Genomic DNA, 16,724 nt, shown 5'->3' on the forward strand with positions numbered 1-16,724 from the left:
GGAGCCATAAAAGTTAATATTTTATAGTTTTTCAGATGCATCGATAGCCACTCTTTTTTCACATAACTTTGGAAGTTGTTAATTATTAACTGCAGAGGTGTGACCTGCATCAGTTCCTCACTGGGATGCAAGAGACTTTTACCCTGACTCCCCATCAGCAGCTTAGTAGTCTGCAGCTTTGCCTTCGAATCATGCACATTTGGGTTTCATTTCATCCTTGGAAAGGTGCTTGTACCACAGCACAAAAAGCCAAAAACCAACATGAGAACAGACCGAGGAGAGGGGTGCTATATCTGTATTGACTTAGGGGAGCCAAGGGAGCTGCAGGTAGTGTTTATTGTCTTGGGGACCCAGAAATAAAGCTTGCAGCTGGACAAATTCACCCTACTTTAGGGCATTCGCATGAATTATCTGCGCTTGTGCCTAAAAGAGAAACGTTCAAGTTTAAGAAGTCCAGCAGCAAAGGCTCTTCCAAATAATCAATCAATCAAAGGCCATTGTGACACAAGAGAGTGTACTACTGTGCCCAGGAACATATACTCAGAACCATTTTGTTTAACAAAAAAAGAACAAACAAACTTTTAAGCTACAATCACATGGCAGTATCTTCCACTAAACATAAGAGAAAAATATTTAAACAAAACACCTGCAAGCCAAAAATGTTTGGCAGCAAATAAAGCATCAACATATCATTTAACATTTAAAACCCATCTCCTCCTTAACCCAATGACATCTTTGTTTTGCCATGGGAGAAATAAAAATGAACTTCATTTGCAGGAACAATCCTCCTACTGCAAAAGTGGGGCCAGTTTGAGAGTGATTTTCTCACTTTCAGCCAGTACCCAAGCTTTGCTAGGCACTGGAAGTCAGACCCTCTCCTTCCTTTCTTTTGAACTACACAGAGAGGTCAGCAGTAACAGTTATCCCAGCTCTCTCAGGAAGAACCAATGACAAAATGCTGCAGGCATAAGAGGAAGGAAATTAAGCTTTCAAGACCTCATTCCGTTTCACCCGGAACATGTGGACTTCCACATGCATTAATTTGCCATCTAAGTGTCTGTGCGTGAGAACAGATTTGCAATGAATTCTCATCTCTTGTTACAGCACAGGATTAAATAAGTTCCATCAACAAGTTAAAGACTGTTAATAAAAATAAACAACTGAATTGTTCTCTATGGGAATGCTCCCCTATATGCGCTATATGAGCACTTACACTGGGACAGTCCGAAGCAGTTCCAAGATCCCTTGCCCGTTCCACTGCTGAGCCGCATGCAGTTCCTCAGTGCAAACCCCAACAATCTGGAATAAATGAAAACAGAGATACTAAACTGGATGGGAACCATGCAAGAACTGTAGAGAAAACGTACCACATGGTGCTGGATCAAACAGTGCAGATACGAAGAAACACCATTTCTTCAAACTAACTAGATAAACGAGGACAAATGGAGCCTGAGACAACAGAGGGATTCTGCAATTCTTTATGCTCTCTTCTCTACACTTACCATGTGAAGTACCCTGGTCACGTAACATTTAATCTTGCGTGGCATGTGTGAACTTAACTACAAGGAGGGCCTGGTGACAAATCAGGGTTTGCTGAAGATCCACTAGTCTGTTCTCACTTTTCAATCTAGTCCACACAAGACAGGACAGGTTAGGGTCTGAGCACATGCAAAACACTCCTCTCAGCCAATTGCTGGGGGCAAACGCAATACTGCACCAGCAATTTAAATGAGGCAAGGGACTTGCTGCCACAAGGGAGTGCTTTGGAACTCATAAATCCTTGACCAACTCAGTTTGCTGACTGGTTACATCTTACCCGGCACCACAAAGCAAAGCTGCTTACACATCGCATAATCCACTCGTCACTGCAGGCAATTGCAGACTTCTGCCTTCCTGTATGAGGCAGGATGTGTTTGCTTTTCAGGATGGGAGCTGCCTTACTGAGCAATACCAGATGTCTCTCTCACAGCAGCTGAGATCAGCCGCTTCAAACGAAGGGGTGAAACACCCTTCAGCTGATAGAGGAAGGCACTTTCTTCCTGATCCATCAACTGCTGGCTTGTGCCTTTGAGCACAATGATTCGCTATTTGGGATGAAAAAATGTTTTAGCCATGGCCTTCTATTTTCTTCCTCAATACTGTAAGCCTTTTCCACTGACACTGAATTTTTGGTCAGAATCTGTTCAACCGATGTTTTATCAGAAAAGAGGAAAACTGAAAACTGAGTTCTGAAGAGCAGCAAAGGCCTGATGTACCTTTGCTGCAAGCACGTATCTGCACTGATTGAGATCTGCGTGGAAAACCATCAATGTCAGCCCGTACCCAGCTCTGCACACCCTACCTGCCCTGCTCCTTGCAGAGCTCACTTTCTCAGGACCCAGCCCTCAAGATGCACTTCATCCCCACCCACCTCCCAGGCTGAATGTCCCTGAATCTCCTTTGCTTCAGGACACCCCTCCCTGGGCCTTCACTCACTAATTGCATACAAACAGCAAGACTCTAAACAGGAAATTATTTTGTGTTCATTCATTTCTTTTTGCAATCGTTTATCCTCATGGGTCAAAATAAATCCATAACAACAAGCATCAAACAAAGGGGAAAAACAAGTCAACCATATGTGTTGTGGAAGATTAGAGGCCAAGAGCCTCAGGATGCAACAAGTTGACTCTCCTTTGATCCAGGACAGCTGGGCACTAAAGAAGAGATGCGGACTAATGTAGCACTAACTGGGGAGTCAGCTGGGAATCACCCGGCTTCGCTTGGCTCTCTGTCTCTCCTTCCATGTCCCACAACTCACCTTTCACTGATTAATCCCACACCGGTTTCTTTCTTATTGATAAAACACAGACTTTTGGGCACCTCAGAAAATTCAGGAAAGCCTTTGCCCTTGCACAGCAGTTGCCTTGTGCGGGTCTGTGGTAATGGAGCTTGCCCTTACATGATGCAACTATAGGCAAGGACAAATGGGAGCAACTTGAAGCTTAAATTGAAAGATACAGACACTTGCATTTTCCCACAGGATGGAAGCTTTTCCATGGAGGGGGGATAAATCAGCAGTTGGCATAAACTATGCCAGCTCTTCCACTATGGTTAATAACTCCATATGCAATTTAAAAATATCCAAAGCAGCTCATATCTAAGAGACATGACTGAGAAGAACTTTGGGAAAGCAAGCAAACCTGTTTGGCCAAGGAAGCTCCCCTCACAGAATGGCAGGGTTAAATTGCAAGGGATTTTTCAAATGTTTCTTTTTCAAAGCAAACCTGAACCTTTCTTAAACAGTAGAGCAATACAGGAAAACTTACTTAGCCTCTAAAGAATCTTTGTGTCAATGCTGCAAGCTACGTTTCTGCCATTAAATAATGCTAAAGCAACTCTGAGTCTTGCTTCGAACTCTTCTTTTCCTGGAACTCAAACAAGTGGATCACTTACTGATACTACCATAGAATTAATTTCAATTTAGGTCTACATTACCTTTTAAGAGTGTTACTCTCAGCTTTTTTCCCTATGTTCGTGTTTGAAATTTCAGAGCAGTAACGTAATACTCAACTCCAGGTCTGTTTTGGGGTGTAAACCTTCTCTCCATCAGATAGACCTCTATCATGAGAACCAAGTGGGCCATTGCTCAATCCTGGTAAAATGCTTAATGAATACCTCCAGAGTAACAACTCAAAGATGAGATCCATGGTAATCAAATAAGGAAGAAAGGTGGAAGACAGGATAACAACTATCTGACTTATCAAAGCTAAATGAAATGTAATGTTAGCTGCATTCCACACCCAGGAGGTGACAGTCAGAGCCACCAGTGCTGGGTCATACCTGTAGGAAAGTAACAATCCCAAAAGGAGTCTGAACCGGCTGCATCTGAGGGTCTTCTGTCAGTAACATATGCTGGATTCTAGATTCACTGTTGTCCAAAGGGCTGTGCCACGATACATGGTCACCACTGCAGAAGGTGTTTTCTGCAAGAAAGAGAAGCAAGAAATATTTAGTCTGTAAAGCCTGCTAGAATGTTCTTTCTGTTAGCATCTGCTCCTGACCGCTGTCAGACAGGGACCTCTGGTCTGGACCAGGACAGTGACTGGTGGCTATTCATAATGACTGCCTCCAGCCAGCTCTGCTGAGTCTCCAAGCCAGCTGAAGCACCTGAAGCAGGAAAGGACTCTCCTTGAGCCATCTGAATTCAAGCACTGACTTTAAAATTGCCCACTCTTGAGTTCTGTGGCAAAAAACGGTGTCCTGCTTTGATATTAATCCCAACACAGGAATACCAACAAAAAAAATCAGCTTGTCTCTCATTAGTCTCGTTTTGTGAGAGGGCGCAGAGAGTCAGCAGGCCATACTGGATGCCTATGGGACGGCAATTCATACTTAACTTGCAGCTCTGATTTGCCCCAGAGAAAAGATTCTGAAATGTGAATTAAACACAAATAATACCCTGCTATATCTAATAAAAATCCACAGTCTGCTGCCCAACTTGTGATGGTCTAAGCCAAAATCACTTTCTCTCTCAATTGTCTGGTGGCTCTGGTGCAGAATTATAATTAATATGTTCCTTCTTTACCAAACAATGAGAAAACCAGTAGGCTATAAATTTCACTCTATGTCAGAATAGACTGCATTAAAACAAAGAGGCAGAAATTATCCTTACTTCTTCATGACTGTAAAGGTTCCTTTCTTCTCCTCCTCTCCTACTTAGAAAGACAAAACCCTCAGATAATTCCATGTTCCACAGCTGGTGCGTGCCAGAAGGCACACCACAACCCATCTGTACATTGCTGCCCTATACAGGAAAGGCTAATGCTTGCTTTCTGAGTGAGCTAGGAGTAAAATAACCAACCACAGCCATTTTCACACTAATTAAAGCATGCTCCATTTGCACACAGTTCCTAGACCATGTGTGCAACAATGCTGCCTTGCCAACTGCCTTGTCCTCAGGTCTTGTGCTTGTCCCACTCCAGGTAGAGCTTTTATAGCACATACAAATAAACAGCCTGGAAGCTACAGTCTGCCCTTTGACATAGGTGTAGTGCCCCAGGGATGAAACGAGTACTGCCTGCCTGCTTCCAAAGTCAGTGGAAAGCACAGCACCCCTCTCCCTGGCCGAGCTCACCGATGAAGGCAGTCTGTGCTGCTGTCCTCCCATGGTCTCTCCCAAGGCCACGCTTACAGGAGAGTGGGAAAGGGAGCCTTGCCCAACGGAGGAGGACTAGGACTTCCACTGCAGGCTGGAAAATCTTAGTGGTTACTTGAGTTGCTCTCTGTTGAGGCTGGAGCATCTCATGTGATACCGAGTAGGATCCAATTTGAAGCAGACACGGTCCTGGATCTTCACCTAACCTTTCCACATCACCTTCCAAATATAGGTCAATAGGACACCTCTTAAATAACTATCTATAGGGCTTATTAAGAATCCTTGAACACAGCAGCTTGTGCTGCAGCAAGAGAGAAACAGCATTTGCCTGTAATTGCAGCTTTGTCCCCAGTCACATTAAAGACACCAAGGAATGGGGTGCTTGGATGCCACTCACTGTGCATCAGCACCACCACGACTTGCGTGCACGTACTCTTGGGCAGCAGCAAGTGCAGGATGCTAGGAGGGAGCCAGCAGCAGCAGGCAGGTAAACTAATGAGAGTTATCTTACAGTTGCCATGGTTAAAAATATTTGCAAATACCCCACTGATGAGCTAACTCATGCTCACCCGTTTGTGGGTTTAACGCAGGGCGTCCTGGGCAACTCGTAGTTTCTCCACCAGGTGTCCCCATTGGTGTGTATTTGAACACTTATTATATATGTTTTTTCAGATGAATTTCTTGGACAGATCATTTGATTAAGAATTAAAATAAACTCCGAGTACCATAAGAAACTTGGCTCGAAAAACAAGGCATGTAACAGAAGTGTTGTGATAAGTAAGGGAATATTTTCCTTAGTTAAAATTAGGAAAGAAAGAAAACATAGTGAACGCAAGCTGCTTGAAAGAAAGAGTTTATCGTTATGTACACTAAATTACATGCTTTCAGCTCTGCAACTGAAAGGATTGGTTCAGATATTACTTACTTCTAGAGCTGGGGAAAAATAAGCAGACAAATGAAAAACATGATTTATTTTTTTTAGTATCAAAATTGCATTAAAGAAGCAGCACTTAGAATGGTGCATAGGATCTTGTGATATTTTCCAGGTTAGCCAAAATGTGGCTGGTTAATTTTTTTTTTTTTTAATGATAAAAGCCTCTCAGTCACAGTTTTCAGGAATGAAACAAAGCCACAAAGGGCTTATTCTTGGGCCCTGTCTTTATACCACAACATTTTGCCCATCAAACGCTCACACAATTCTATGCTGATCGATCGCTGCGTTTCACTGCTGGTGTTGCTTCTCCTGGGAAAGCCCAGCGCGTTTAGAGCAGGTTTTCAAATGCAAATGTCTCTGCTGGAAACCCACCTGTTTATGTCCATGTGAACACTGAACACTTAGAAAATCTCCCTCTCCCTCGCATGCACGCGAACACCACAAAATTCACACTGACTACTCAATTAAATCACCAAATAAATTTCTGCAAATAACACGAAGCCAAATCAAAACCTGTAAGAGTGCAAGAAATTCAGAATTACAGCCTGAAACTCAGCTCTTCGCTTGCTGTGTTGTAACAAGATCAGCTCTTGTATAGAGACCATTGCAGCACTGAGAACAACTTGAATTGCAGGACTTGTAGTCACAGAAACTAAGAAATTACAGAAACAAAGGACTAGATAACCACTTTCTCTTGCCTCATACTGGAAACAGGGATAAGCATCCTTCCTTGCCACCTTTCACACTCACGTTTTCAAAACAAGACAATCAAAATCTTTTTGAGCATTTAAGTTTTAAACAATGTTTTAGCCAGAAAATCCTAAAGTTTTCATAAATGATTCCTCCAAAGTAAATTTATAACTAAATTTGGGGCTTTCATGAATGTTGAATTAGAACATAAAACATTCAGAAGGCCAACTGTATCCTGGGCTCCATCAGAAGCAGTGTGGCCGGCAGGTCAAGGGAGGTGACTCTCCCCCTCTACTCTGCTCTGGTGAGACCCCACCTGGAGTACTGCGTCCAGATCTGGAGCCTCCAACATAGGAAAGACATGGACTTGTTGGAGTGTGTCCAGAGGAGGGCCACAAGGATGATCTGAGGGCTGGAGCACCTCTCCTATGAGGACACACTGAGAGATTTGGGGTTGTTCAGCCTGGAGAAGAGAAGGCTCCGGGGAGACCTTATAGTGGCCTTCCAGTACCTAAAGGGGACCTACAGGAGAGCCGGGGAGGCACTTTTTACAAGGGCATGCAGTGATAGGACGAGGGGGAATGGCTTCAAACTGTAAGAGGGTAGATTTAGACTAGATATTAGGAATAAATTTTTCACTTTGACAGTGGTAAGGCACTGGAACAGGTTGCCCAGAGAAGTTGTGGAAGGCCCATCCCTGGAGGTGTTCAAGGCCAGCCTGGATGGGGCTTTGAGCAACCTGGTCTAGTGGGAGGTGTCCCTGCCTATGGCAGGCGGGTTGGAACTAGATGATCTTTAAGGTCGCTTCCAACCTAAACTATTCTATGAGCCAAGGATGGGACTAGGACCTTCAGTGATAACGATGTCAGTATGGGTGTCTCAACAACTTTCATGGTTTTATAGCCATACCTCTCAGTTTACATTTTGATGCCTACTGCAGATATCAAATGAAACACCTACACTCACAACTGGAAGCTATTTATGTACTAAATACTTGAAAATACAGACATGAAAATAGGTATTAATATACATGTAAAAGAAATGTTGTATGTAAAAATAAAAGATTACAGGAAGAAGTTTATATCCATAGAGCACTGACCCAGTCTGACAGGACTCACTGCTATAAGCATCCCAAAGGTACTTCTAGTTTTAGGCCAAAACATGACTCCCCTTTCAGATAAGCACAGAACGTTCCTCTGCAAATTATCTCAGTTTAGTAAACCCGAAACTTTACAGCCTCAGCAGCAAAGCTGGTTCTGCAAGGATCCCATCACAACACCAATGCTGTCCTGGGCCCTTGTAGATTTGGGAACAGCCTCTGCTTTAACCACATCCATTTACAGCACCCATCATTCCAACACTTTATGCTCTTAACGAGCTCTGCTACAACCACCCTTTTGACCCACTGTAATGCTGTGCTGATTAGCACACTGTGGCAATGTTTCTTACTGGTTTTGAGGAGGGATTGAAGCACAACAGATGCAACAAAAGTCCTTTTGCACTATATTTCTTAATGAGACAAAATAACATTTGCGTCCAGAATCCAGGAAAAGGTAAGACGGCTTTCAGCCATAGCTGTGAAAAATCATAGGCTACTGCTGAACAAGCACCTTCTCTACCATTTCAAGAGGGCAACATTCAGTCTGCTAGGACTCAGATATCATTTGCTGCTGCAAAGACTTCTGCCTCTTAGAACTTAGGTGTTATCTGACTCCACAGCAAAGTCACCAAGAGATGTGACATGTCCGGGGAACCATTTTATCTAATGAGAGGAGTCTTCTAATAAATAGCAAGCCTCAAACCTGTTGCCAGTTGGTGTATTCCCATGCTGAGGAACAAGCTTGGAGAAGACTTCTACAAAGAGTGGAACTACGGACATTCTTTTCTCTGTGGGTTTGCACATTGTGGATGGATTTGTCATTGCACAAGGAGGAAGAAGCTCTGACTAAAGCTTTTACCGCAGCTATGGCATGCACAGATTCACTTGTGCCTAAGGTCCACTCTTCTCCACTGCAGAGCACACAGTTCGCATTTTTACTCACCTACTGATTTTTAAAATCCTTTAAGAACCAAGTCTCTCCAAGAGCCCAACCACTCTGTTAAGTCTGTTTGACATTGGCCAACAGGTTCAAACACCATTAGGGTCAGTCTTCTAGGCAGAAGAGCAGGACTGTATAAGCCTTGTTTCCTTAGGTGAGCACAGCAAAAACAATAGTTACCAGAAAAAATTATTACGACCACACCAGGGAATTGTCAAATGCGTACAACAGATGGCAAAGCACAGAAATGATCTAGCCATCAACAGGAGGAATTAAATAGCAAAGGAACTGAAAGAAAATATGTTAAAAAATTAAATCCAAATTATTTTAGTCTATGGCTAAATCAGCAAATCCTCAGGAGTAAAATAAGGCTCTGATTTACTGCATATGAGCTGATTTCACAGGAACTGCTGTTGAATACTTCTGCCACACAAAAAACCTGAGGTGGTTACATGTTCCCTCCGTGGAAGGAAGAGCTAAACTACCTGACCTGCCACAGGATAAATACATATCCTTCAGCAGTTACCACGGGAATGCTGGATGCGTTGTAAATACACTGGCTGGCTTACAGTAACCTCTTGGACACTTGCACCCTTCCCGCTTGGAAGGGGCACTAACAGGACTTAAACCTAATGCAGGAAGGAGATCCATCCTCACAGACTCGAAACTGGTTCTTTTTCTGCAAGTTTGTGTTTTAACAAAAACTACTGGGTTTTTTTAAGTCTTTTTCCTTTCTGTTAGGGAATGCTGATTCAATGAAATAGAACTGCTTCACGGGGAGGTATTGATTTCATAAGAACTCAACAAGGAAACCATTAAAACATTTCATTTAAAACTTACCATTTATTTCATAATTTATAATAGCAAACCTGAAGCCTCCCTCCAGCTCCACAGAAATAGAAGTCTCTAAATTTCCCATAGACCAGCTCTTGTACCATTCTATTATGCAAAAGCAGCATCTGTAAGACAGTTATGCCAGACCACTCTGTTAAGCTTCCCATATTTTGAAGTCTTTAAAGTGTCATTATCCATTTTCTTTTACAGCCCAAATAAAGCAGGTGAGGTTCCTCCATGCAGCAACGGTCATAATTCAGCTGCTCAATCTCTCCTAACTTTACTATCCAACTGCTCTATAATGAGAACTGGGGAAATAACTCAGAGGGAACCATTCCACTGTGGACTAGTAAATTTTCTTTGTATAACATTGCTCATGTATTTTCTCGGAGTGCATTCCCTCCACCTTTAATTTGACTAAATATAGCTGATGCCTAAAGAAATAAAACCAAGTCATACTCTTGCCCTCAAGATGTTTTATAAACAGTGTAATGCATACAATCTACACTCAAGAGGTGTTACCTAGGTCTAGAAAGAAACACAGATTACTTCCCTCTGTATTTTCCATTTCTTTTTTAAACCTGCCAGTTTCGCATGTATGGGATCCTGCTAGGAGCTCTTACTCCATTGAATAGCTGCAGGGGTAAGCTGAAAAGGACGGCAAACCAAGACAAGTACTAGGATCCAAAGGCTGGATCTGGGTCAGGGAACATCTCCAGTGAGCTTGCTGCCCTGCACCCAGAGCAAATGGGAAATAGCTATTTGGGCATCTGGGAGTCAAATATCTTCTCTGTCATGCACAGAGGGGACAGTATGGAGGAAAACAAAGAGCTGATGCTGTTCCACCAGCAAAGAGACAGCAAGGGAACTCAAAGCATATCTCCTGTCCGTGCATGGCCTGGCATGTAGTCCAGACTGCATCACCCTGGTTCATCCAAAAGCCGGAAACTTCCCCCTTCTGACAGGGTCACACCATGCAACTCTTTAGATAGATTTTCATATTAGGAGAACAGATTTGTAGCCTGACTGTTCCTCTGCATCTCTTCTAAGACACCACCTCCTTCAAAATGCCAGCTAAAATCTGCAACAGAGGGGTTAAACTGTTCCGACTAATCAGTCAGATAAATCCATCTGGACAGCATGTTATGGGTTATGAGCTGATCCTGCACAGAGTGGGAGAAGCCCTAAGTGCATTAACTACTAAGTGTGCTTGGTTTTGGGAAAACAGCTGCTCTGCTGCATTCACATCCTTCAAAAATAAGTTTCTGTGTTCCTCTCTCATTTCTGCAGAAGGCCAGGCCATCGCTGCATGGTCACTTTATTCTGGGATAAGTGCAAGATGACGCTGAAAGAAACAACCCTGCTTGTCCCCCTGAGAAAGCAGCAGCTACCTGGATTACCCTCTTGAGCCCATAATGTTGTTTAGCTATGCCAGCACAACGCTTGGCACTTCTCTGCTAGCTTGGTCTAAAAAAATATACTGAATAAATTTGCAACAGTGTGTGGCACTGGGGATGCTGGCACACAAACGAGATGAGCACATCCCTCACACCAGCCAGACCTACGTTATCTGCATCGCTCAGCAGCTTGAAAACTCGCTGCTCTAGGGGGTACAAACCTGTATTTTGTATCCGACTGTGAGATCTCAGCAAAACTGCAGGCAGCGAGTCACAGACGTCAGAGAAATTCTGTATTTGAGGGCAAAGCAAAGAAGGATTTTAACTCCATGACTTACGGGTGCAGGAATGTTAAAAAGGCCCCCAGTGAGTTCCTGACCAGCATGACAGTGATGCAGCCAGACGTTTAAATTGAATGCAGCTTATCCCATACTTACAGAAACAATGTAATTTATTGCATTGCTATTACCCCATGCACGATCTGTATAATTTATTGTATAAACGCATTTTCTCCAACACATTTTTAATATTCAGTCTGGCTTTGTTAAAAAAAAAAAAAGGTAATCTGGCAATCTGTCACAAATAAGATTTGATGCTGTTTTTCAATACCATTTTGTAGACTGAACAGCTAGAATTAATAGAGAGAAACTAAGGGCAGACACAGAGTCCAACACTAAAATGTATTAGCTATATTTTTCACCAGAGCTACTTAATATATTTCTAACTAGCTCAATAATGGATATAAGCATGCATGCAAAGACGTAGCTATAATAAACCGATACAGAAGCTAAACATGAAAATCGTGTCTAAAAATCTCAAAGTAATAGTTATTGAAACTCATTACACAGATACAAATTTTAAAAAGAACAACAGAGCATAAAGAAAAAGACTTCATTCAGACTCATTTGCCAGCCACATTAAATTAAGATAATCTAGGGATAATCAAATTAATGCTAAATTCAGTCTCTCTGCTTAGCTTCCTAACCTACAGAGGCCATGGATTGGTAAAGGAGAAAAACAACTGTGATATAATCTGTGGGGCCTGCTGGCAGTTAGTTTATAATTTAATTTTCAACTCAAGCTGAACGTGTTTTAAGAACATACAAGTAGAATCCAAGCCATGATATACTTGCATTACATTAAAAAAAAAGCTTTTCCTCCCTGTTTTTCTTTTTCAGTTCAGTTTTGTTGCCCCTTATCTCCGTCTGGGAAACAGGAACTGCCCCAGCCCAGGCACTCCGAAGAGGTGCAAATTCACATGGTGCTGCTGCCTGCTGCAGACATACAGTGCAGACAAGATGCCTTAGGAAGAATTAAATCCCTGGAGTACAATTAAACAATAGCTCCGCTGCAGGGATTCAAATTGGGCTTTTAGAAACAAGGGGCCTCTGCAAAAAGGTTCTTTAAAAAAAATAGTGTGGAAAAAACCAGATTATCAATACTGTAAGGACTGCTTGACCTCTGAGGTTTGATGATAGTTTCAGAAAACAGAAGGGTGACCCAGACATTTTTTTTTTAAATTGATCAGCAGGTTGAAAATACAAAGTTGATTACTGCACAGCTCCAGGTTAATTCTGGAAAGTTAATGAGCCTCTCAATAGAGCCCCATCAATTTATATGAGCATATATAAACTTATTTGATCATTTAAGTCTCCCAGACTGAAAGCCTGGTGAAGGGGCTCCCATGCCTCCCCAGGGTACATCACCAGCAGGACAACATGATTCCTCACTCCTCCGTGCCCCACTCAGAGCCATCACTCACCCCAACTGGCAGTGGGATGGTGGAAAACGTGTCTTGCTGCACTGCAGCTTCCGTTGATGGAGTTACAGATACTGCTTTTCTTATCACAAAGTAGATTCCAGACACCAGGCACCTGGATGCCTTATATGACATTGGAGAGTAATATTTTAGCCAAAAAAACAAATGCTAAAATGCGATCATACAGTTTGGTTCAGGGCCTCCTCTTCTTCTTCTGTTTTCCAGGACATTTCTTTCCATCCCTTACACATCTGCGTGTCTGGCTTGCTCCTTCTCCCTGCCCATCTCTACACACGTATACAATTTCCATGACTGCAGCCTCCGAGAATTTCTCACGCAGGCTCCCAGTGAGTGACTCCCGTGCCCAGGGCATGCTCCCACCCTCTGCGAGCGGTGGGCCCCCTGTCCTCTCCCTGACTCCGTACAGCCTGCTCCGCCAGCCACCACCTCCCACGCTTCCTCTCCTCCCCAAAACTTCATTCAGCTCCTCCATGTCTGCTCCTTACAGCCTTCTGCAGCCCTCGCAGTCAGTAGAGGCAGGAGCTGGCACATCCATCTTCGCATCCCCTCGGCATAAGCGCTGCCCGGGGCAGGATGCATCTCCTGCCTTGCTTTGCTTTTGCAACAACACATTTCTCACCTATCTACGGATTTATCTGCATGGCTCCCTCCCACAGGGAGGAGGCTCGAGGAATGCACAGCAGCAGGAAATGACTTACCTGGTGTTGCCGAGTATGACAGAGAAAGAAAATGAACACACATGCGAGTTGCTCCTTTGCAGCCCTACAAAACTCTCCCTGCTCCAAGCTCTTGCCCCTCTATACCCTGTCACTCAGACACATTGCCCTTGGGAGCTGCAGGGCTGGGCTGCTTTCACCTCCTCCAACAGGCAAGTGGAACAATCTCCTTACTCTCTCCATCCCCCAGCCCAGCAACCGCCAGGGAGGAGTGATGCACTTGCCAAATCCCGAGCTCCAGGCCAGGCGAAAGACCCTTCTACCTCTGTCCAGCTGTGCTGCCACCAGCTTACTGCATCCTTCACTTGAACAAGATATGTTTTACAGCTCTCCTTCAAAGGATGGTACTTATGTCTTCAATAGTTTCAGAAACTGAATAGCCTCAGGATGGGGTGGAGGCCCAGGAACACGAAAGGATGTAATACAGCAGGATCTCCTGTCAGATAAGGACCCAACTCAAAATAGATATTTAATGACAGTTTATTTACAGATTATGTGATCCCACGTGGCCAATATGAAGAGATGCTTGCCTTTCATTAAAAAACCCTATCCCATGTTCTGGCATATGAAAGCCAGAATGTTTCAGTTACCTGAATGTTTCCGAGCCAGGCGCAACTAGAACAAAGACTTGTACCCACAACATCTAGCAGCCTTTAGGTGTCCTCAGCAAGGGAACAGAACTGCAGCAGGAGAGAAAAAATTTTTATATTGTTGTTGACCTCTTACATACTTGCACATTTGCAAGCCACTGAGAAGGATGGATGCTTAGATGGACACAGGAGCACCGTAAGACTGTACGGTCACTTGTGATCTTCCCCTAGATATCTATCTATGAGATGTTTCTGTTGAAGAGCTTTCAAAGAGCTTGAAAGGGAAGCGAACGCACTACCCTCCTCTGAAGGACCCAAATAAGATGCAAGCTCCCAAAGGTCCCGAAGGACCCAAAGAAGATGCAAAGAAGATGCAAGCATCTTCTTTTGGTACCCTTCACAGCACGGATGTCTGACAGAAAGACTGCACTAGGGTATCGCTTTTAGCAAACATTACTCATGAAAGGGCAATAAAGGGGAGACAGTCTGTGAGAAAATACCTACAGAGTTATCACATCGTAATCTCTTCAGAGAAGAGTTCTAGTTACCTGGGCATTAGTTCTGAGGCTTATAACAGACAGGAAGGGCAGGGGTCCTTGAGAGCACTGTAGCATTTTTCTCAGCAGTTGATTATTTTCCCTCAAATTTTCAGGAATTTAAAGCTTGCACAGGCCAAACTTTTGTTTTACTTTGGCAAAGCAGGAAGCCGAAGGGCAGGAAACAGAGCAACTTTGTATTCACACATACTTGTGTAAAATGTTAGTTATGCATTGAGCTCTACCGACCCATTACAGTAGTGCAAGAGAAACACAAACTTAGTCCAAGAGCTGTATTTATGGTTCAAATGTAAAATGGCCAGGCTGTTTATGGAGCACCTTTTAAAACACCATCCCAAGTGTTCTGAGTTGATTCCTTTAAGCCTCTGATTTTAAGCCAAAAAGCAGGAGAGTCCACTTTCCATAGGCTCTGGGCTGCCTACAGCCTCTGAATATACTCTCCCAGATTCTCTTCCCCACCAAGAACAAAACGCTTCCCCTGCTGTGCCCATTTGCTACCTCCTGGCTGAGCGGGCTGCTGCAAAGGATCTCTGCATCTGAGGCTGTCAGAAGATGGTCTGTAATGAGCTCCGCGTACTGCCACTCTCGCAGGCAGAGTGGGTAAGTCAGAAAGCACAGTTTGAGCACCACTTGCTGCACAGATCTTCAATAGAAAGCGTAAGAAGGTAGATATGTAACAGTGAACCCAACTTCCAGCTCAGTCCACTCTCCTCTGCAGTTTCATCTAACATGGGCTTGGCAGCTGTCAAGGGAAAAAAACAGTCCTTTTCAGAAGGCTACTCAGTACGTCTAACCTTCAAACTCTTCTCTGTGCATCCCAAACAATTGCACACAGGCAGTGAGAGAGGATGCTCCTGCGACTGCAGAACAATCCCTCTGTGTTGTGGCTTTCAGCTCCTCGATAGGAGGAGGCAACCCTATTCTGTGCAGCAGCCTTTAACCATTACAGCGGCTGCTTCCGTTTCCCAGAAAAGGCCAGGCGGGACAAAAACCTCATATATAAGATGCCAAAGGACCTCACACCAGCAGGAGGGGGAGTTTTCTGCCTTCCCTGAGCTGTTTCCTTTGTCTTGCATTCCTCCTTCAGTACAGGGGACAGAGCCTTTGTCCGAGGCTGGGCTGACCATGTGCAGTTTCTCCCCAGCGTCCTTACCTCAGGAGTGTCAGAGATGCTCTTCTTAACGGGGACTACTGGTCCCCAGCACGTCAGCTCCTCCTCACCCTCCTGCAGCAGGGAGGCTCTGGGTAGGATGGAGAAAAGACTTCTTGCAGAGAGCTCAGCTCCCCTCCACTTTGGGCAGAAAACATTAGCAAGATCAGCTCTGATCTTGAACTGCAGCCACCCAGGATAAACACCTGCTAGGGGCCAGCATCCAAGCGTCCCAGGGCCACTTGGCCACTCCTGCCACACGGGCTGTTCTAGCACCCTTGCACAGAGATGTGTCACACATCTTCCTCTGGGTCTCCATGCCCGTTTCTTTCCTCCCTCTCCCACGTGCAGCATGAAGGCTAAAACGACTTGTGTATTTATAAATGCAACCGTATATCAGATTTACAAGTGTTGCTGCTTTGTCCATCCCTGACATTTTGGCACAGCCTCAGGGCACATGGCAAAGCACAGAGAGAAGACATGTCTTTTTTTTCCCTTTTTCTTTTTTTTAAATAAACCAACTGAATGAACTGTATTGACCAGCTGAAAAGCAACGAGCCAAGTTCAGTTCCCAGGCAGGAAAAGGACATAAGTTGACAGAATTAAAAGGGACAGCATCAGTTGAAATCTAGCCATCTCAAACTGGGCCTAAACCTACTTTATCTAAATCTCAGTAGCACCTAAAAACAAGCCTCCTCTTTCAGGCAGTGCTGAGATCCCTCACTTACTGCCTAGAAATACTACACAATCAGTAAATCAGTCCAGAGAAGACAGCTTTCCTTCTATTTCAACAAAATCTTTTATAACAAAAAAAGACTTTCTGTGCCTCTGTCCCTGGCACAAAGTCTCTCCATGCTTTAGTGTCAACCTACCCTTTGGGGCTGGAGAAGGTCAAAGACCTGT

The 16,724-nt window shown here is 44.0% G+C and overlaps 1 protein-coding gene across 1 annotated transcript in view; it reads right to left on the reverse strand.

Annotated features, from left to right (window-relative positions):
* The window catches only part of SUFU (SUFU negative regulator of hedgehog signaling), a 91,596-nt gene that overhangs the window by 36,616 nt on the left and 38,256 nt on the right, over positions 1 to 16,724 (reverse strand). Inside the window, exons 4-5 of the mRNA XM_082486206.1 lie at positions 3,820 to 3,962; positions 1,214 to 1,299 (exon numbers count right to left, since the gene is read on the reverse strand). Of these exons, the coding sequence (XP_082342332.1) occupies positions 1,214 to 1,299; positions 3,820 to 3,962 (229 nt within the window). The remainder of the gene's footprint in view (positions 1 to 1,213; positions 1,300 to 3,819; positions 3,963 to 16,724) is intronic.

The sequence above is a fragment of the Vanellus vanellus genome (assembly GCF_965231255.1).
Source record: "Vanellus vanellus genome assembly, chromosome: 7".
NCBI lineage: Eukaryota > Metazoa > Chordata > Aves > Charadriiformes > Charadriidae > Vanellus > Vanellus vanellus.